Below are 5,795 nucleotides of genomic sequence, written 5' to 3' on the forward strand. Positions count from 1 at the left end.
GCAGGTCACACAGATTTTCAGAATGATGATGTATTTTGCAATACATCACCTCCAATCTCATCAAAAGGGTCTTACGTACCATGAGGCTGTCAAACTCAAAGTGGTGGAAACAAGTTTTCTAAAATTCTGATTTTCACTGAAACCTTAAATTTTACCGCTGGCAACAAATATGGTCAGTTGTGCCCCTGAAGTGACAGGTTCACTTTGCTCACTTTGGAGAAAATGTCTGTCCTATAGCCACATCCGAATAACCATAGTTGGTTCACTTGTTCTTTCAAGTGAAGTGTCTATTTTGGGTCACAATCAGCAATGGACTGCAGTGTTCCGAGACAACCATCAGAGATTCTTGCACACTTCCCACCACAGATACTAAAAAGACTGCCAGAGGGTCGAGATACGCGTCACGGATATTCTTAAATAAAGCCGGCAGTGCACTACCACAAGCGTGTGCTGAAGCTACAGTGACCACCAGGACGTCTGGGCCACAGCAATTTTACCCCCAAAGCTTCGGTACAAAATGTCAACGCGGTGAGAACGGAAAACCACGCGTCACTGTGAAGAAGCTGCCACGTCATGACCCCCCAGAGGACCCGGGGTCACACTTCAAGAACTGCTGACCTAGGTTATGGCTTATATGAAGGCCTAAGTTCTGCTCTGAAACTCAAGAAAACGCTTCCCAAATTTTCCTTTAAAGCAAAATTAGTGGACAAAACCAGCTGGAAGGCAGGGTCAAGGAGAGGCCTCACCTCATGTGCGCAGCGCTCCTCTGCAGGATGGCCCCCACGTTTGCGTTCTGAGCCTCAGAGACAGTCGTCCTCCAGAACACGCGGCAGGTGGAGAAGTCTGAAGTCAGAGAGACCTGAGCCCAGCCCCAATTACTCTCAGCTCACCTGGGCTCCTGGAGACAGAGCGCGCCAGGAGAGGCGCACTAACTCACGGGCAGTCCTGGTTTCAGGCTCCCGCTGCCAGGGCCAGTGCCCCAAGCACACCGCTGGGGACGGGGTAAACGTCCCCTCCCCCGGGCGGAGCCCAGCCTCACCCCACGCACAGCAACGCCTCAGCTGCTGCTACTGCCCCTCCTCCTTTCCCTCTGGCTGCACGCACTCTGCTCTGGGGGCACAGATGGCAGAAGCCGCCTCCCTTGTCTTTACACCAAGATGAAGGCAGATCATCCACCGCTCACCTGACCCCCAGACCTTCAGACGCCCCACTTCATCACCCTCGGTGCTCTCTGGCCAAACACCACCCCTGCATAGCGAGACACCCGCTTTTGCACCCCACAAGCACCTTCCTCTCCTTAATACCCAGACGGCCACACTGAGCATCCCTTCCACCTTTTCTAACTGTCAGGCGACGACAGAGGCGCGAGGCCCGCAGTCCCTGCCTGGCCCCGAGGCCTACCTTGGAGAGCTCCACGTTCAAGTCGCAGAGCTCCTGGCTCACTTCCGGGGTGCACAGCAACTCAGTCAGTGCTTTGTAGAGGAGGCCGTTCAGGGCCCTCAGGCGCACGTGGTCTTCCCTCCTGGCTCTCTTGGAGGTGCTCTTTGTCAGGGATGCCAACTGAGATGGCTTGTGAGTCTCCGTTAAGAAGAAGGCAGACACACAGGCAACGTTACAACTGTACATAAACTTGTACTAACTGCTGATAAAGGTCATTCTCGGCCATCTTAGTTTTCATGAAGATACAGTTTCTTTTACAGACCAGGACCCTTCTAGATTTTACCTACCATCCCTTAAAGATCAAGAGTACTGCCAAGCATATATTTTTTTCCAAAAAAAATTTTATTGAAATATAATCCACATAACATAAAATTCTCCCTCTTAAAAAGTACAATTCTAGGGGCTTCCCTAGTGGCGCAGTGGTTAGGAGTCCGCCTGCCGATGCAGGGGACACGGGTTCATGCCCCGGTCCAGGAAGATCCCACGTGCCGTGGAGCGGCTGGGCTGGTGAGCCATGGCCGCTGAGCCTGCGCATCCAGAGCCTGTGCTCCGCAACGGGAGAGGCCACAGCAGCGAGAGGCCCGCGTACCGCAACAACAACAAAAAAAGATACAATTCGGTCGTTTCTAGTATATGCAGTGTATTTTTTTCTATCAAGAACCATTCATTACATAAACTCTCACAGTACAGGTATATTTCAGAGATATGCAGGTTCATTCCAGACCATCGTAATAAAGCAAATATCACAATAAAGTGAGTCACACACATTTTTTGGTTTCTCAGTGCATATAAAAGTTATGTTTACACTACACTGTAGTCTATTAAAGTGTGCAATAGCAATATGTCTAAAAACAATATACATACCTTAATTAAAAATATTGCTAAAAAATGCTAACATCACCTGCTAATGCAGGGTTGCCATAAACCTTCTATTTGTTAAAAACATGGTATCTAGGAAATGCAATAAAACAAGGTATGCCTGTGTATCTACACATATCTGTGTTATACACACACACATACACACACAAACTGAATAGACATTACCATATTAGAATTTGATGACAGATACGACATCCCGTAAATTTTGTTTTCTTTTTTCTCCGGCCGCACTGTGCGGCATGTGGGATCTTAGCTCCCCAACCAGGGATCGAACCCACGCCCCCTGCAGCCGAAGTGCAGAGTCTTAACCACTGGACTGCCAGGAAGTCCCCTAGTGTAATTTTCTTTTAAAGGTAAAAATTCTGTGCTTCCCGTGTATCTAGTCCCAGCTCTACAGACCTTGACCCCTCTAATATTGAAATGGAATGGCTGGAGAGCTGCCGACTTTTGGAGCCTCACACCCACCGAGATTCTCAACTGGCTCACCGCTACTGCTCTATACTTACCAAGTGGGAGCCCAAGGACGGGCCCTCAGGCCAAAACTTCTTCCTATGGGGAGAAAATAAGAACTATGCTGGGTACTGACGGCAAATCAAGGGAGAAACAGTTACAAAAGCTAACGCCATAACTGCTTCTAAGGGGCTAGCCCTGGACATAGAAATTAGGTTACTAGGGGCCTAAAAGATCTAGATACCCAATGAACAGCAGCACGGGCTGTGGGGACAGACAGACAACAGTTTCAGTTCAAGCTCGTAACTTTTACCTAAAGTCTACCTCTAGTCCCAAAGGTAGAGAACGGGGACCTTAAAAACACACCTACCCAACTGCACATGAGCACTGTCCTCTACTGAATAAAGCTGTTTCCAGGGGAGGGTTAACGACTTATACCGCCACACATCAACTGGGACTGAACAGCTAAGTAAACGGAAGGCAGATGGGGGATCCAGGCCCCTCGCTGTTGCAGACAAGCAAGGGAAGGAAGTGAGAATGATTCGTGTGCTAGTGGATTAGGGCTGGAGATCAGTACAAACTCAAGTTTCACTTATTACGGCTACAGGTGGTGACACACAGAAACGTTTCTACATAAGCACAGACACAGGGATTAACATAAACACTATTTTTTTTTGCTTTGCCAGCTGAAAGGGTCTAAAAGATAGACACCGCAGTAGCAATAAACATACTAAGCTCTCAGATCATGGTTTCTGACGCCTGTTTCCAATAAAGGAACCAGAGCTCCTTGGAGAAATGGCTGATTCTAGGGCCGAGGCATCCTGTGGTGCCAGAAAGCAAGGAAGTGCTAAAAAAAAAAAAAAAAAAAAAATTTATAATTAAAAAATCACACTTGACCTACTGAATACATTTATTATCAATATGATTGAGCCTAAATGGATTTATTAGCTTAAAGATACCTCTATAGGTAGTGTGACATTTTAAAAAGATTCTTACTTTTATCACTTCCTCGATTTCCAGATTTCTAGAGTGAGCATATATTAGTTTCATAAACAGAGATAAGGGGAACAGGAGGTTACATTTAATTCCACCACTTCAAGACAACCAATTAGTTTAGTATTTTATCTCAATTTAGTTTTCATGTGTATTGATGGACCCATAATTTAATTCTTTCTCTGCTGTGGGCAATTCTACAGTCTTCAATGTTTTGTTATTACAAACAGCCCTGTGAAGTCTGGATTTCAGATTATTTCCCTCAACTATATTCCTTGATGTAGAAATCCATGGCAAAAAAAAAAAAAAAAAAAAAAAGTTTCTAATTTAAAAGCTACTTCAAAAGCCCGTAACAAAGGGGAGTGTCAAAGGGATACCGGAGCCACCTGCAAGAGCTCCCAACGCTCAAAGCTGGGACTGCAGCAAAATTAAGTAGTACTGGATTATAACCTGTGAGCCCACCCTGATGAGTTACTAAAATGAAGAGACACATCTCCCCTGCAAAATTTCGATAATTCATGAATTTCGAATAATTCGCCACTCCTTAGGTGTGAGCTGCATACGGTGACTTACCCCCCAAAGAAGACAGTATGGAATTGGGGGGTTGGGCAGTAACTTTACAGTGGATACACCTGACAGACACAGATGACCTCAGTCAGTCATCAAGACCAACATCAACAGTGATACACCATGGTGATAGCATGTGTGTGTTCACAGGATGTGATGAAAATGGCACTTTACACCTGTGGTCTTCCTCCCCCAAACCAAACCCCGGTATACTCAAGAGAAAAACATCACGCCCATCCCAACAAAAGGGCATCCTACAAAATATCTAACCAGTACTCTTCAAGCTGTCGAGGTCATCAAAACAGGGACAGTTTGAGAAACTGCCACAGTCAAGAGGAGCCTAAAAAGATGATGACTAAATGTAATGTGGTCCCTGGATGGGATACTGGAACAGAAAAAAGACGTTAGAGAAAAACTAAGGAAACGTGAATAAGGCATGGCCTTTAGTTAATAATAATGTATCAATGCTGGTTCATCAATTGTAACAAATGTGCTGCACTAACATAAGAGGTTAATAGAAGGGAAACTGAGTGTGCTTATATGGGAACTCTACTCATCTTTGCCAGTTTTTCTGTAAACCTTAAACCTTTAAAAAAATGTATTAAAAACATACATATATACATATCTACAACTGAATTAAAATGATATGAAACCAACATATTTTATTATACTTACCTCTCATCATAAAAAACCTATCTTGACAAGCTTTATTCCTCAAATTAACCCCACAGAGAAAGCACTAATATGGAAAGGAAATTCTTCCTTCTCTCTTTATATGATGCAACTACTCTCCCGAAAAACGCTTCTAGTAACAAGAATCATCATCCTTCAGCATCTGTAGGGAATTGGTTCCAAGACCCCAAAGATACCAAAATTGAAGGATGCTCAACGCGCTGTATTTGCATATAACCTCCGCACATCCTCCCGGATACATTAAATCATCTCTAGGTTACTTAATGCTACGTAAATAGTTGCCAGCAAGGCAAGTTCAGGTTTTATGTTTTAGAACTTTCTGGAGTTTTTTCGGAACATTTTCAATCCAAGGTTGGTTGAATCCGAGGAATGGGAACCTCGGACCCAGAATGGACTGTAAATGTATACATCACTTTGCTTCATAAATTCATGATGCACTCTTAGCTTTTAGGAGACTTAGAACTTTACCGTCACAGCTGTGTAAAAGAACAGAAAAAAGGCTGGGTGGGAAAAACGTTAACTGTCAGAGGTGGGCTCCCTGGTGAGCTTTCAACAGCCATTAACCTAACAGGCAGAGGCTGCGCTTACTGACGCGGCTGGGAGCTCGGGCGCCGGCCAATGCGCCGGTGGTGGAACCCCTGCGGACCCCTCGCCCCGCCGAGCGCCCTGCCCGCCGAGCCCCCAGCCCGCGGAGCCTCCCGCTCCACGGAGCACCCCGCCCGCGGACGCCCCGCCCCGCCGAGCCCCCGCCCCGCCGAGCCCCCCACCCGCGG

The 5,795-nt window shown here is 46.1% G+C and overlaps 1 protein-coding gene across 1 annotated transcript in view; it reads right to left on the bottom strand.

The window, feature by feature from the left end:
• The window catches only part of RBFA (ribosome binding factor A), a 13,997-nt gene that overhangs the window by 7,886 nt on the left and 316 nt on the right, over positions 1-5,795 (bottom strand). The window contains exons 2-4 of the mRNA XM_007449965.1: positions 2,826-2,868; positions 1,402-1,578; positions 747-859 (exon numbers count right to left, since the gene is read on the bottom strand). Of these exons, the coding sequence (XP_007450027.1) occupies positions 747-859; positions 1,402-1,578; positions 2,826-2,868 (333 nt within the window). The remainder of the gene's footprint in view (positions 1-746; positions 860-1,401; positions 1,579-2,825; positions 2,869-5,795) is intronic.

The sequence above is a fragment of the Lipotes vexillifer genome, unplaced genomic scaffold (genome assembly GCF_000442215.2).
Source record: "Lipotes vexillifer unplaced genomic scaffold, Lipotes_vexillifer_v1.1 scaffold1012, whole genome shotgun sequence".
Classification (NCBI taxonomy): Eukaryota; Metazoa; Chordata; class Mammalia; order Artiodactyla; family Lipotidae; genus Lipotes; species Lipotes vexillifer.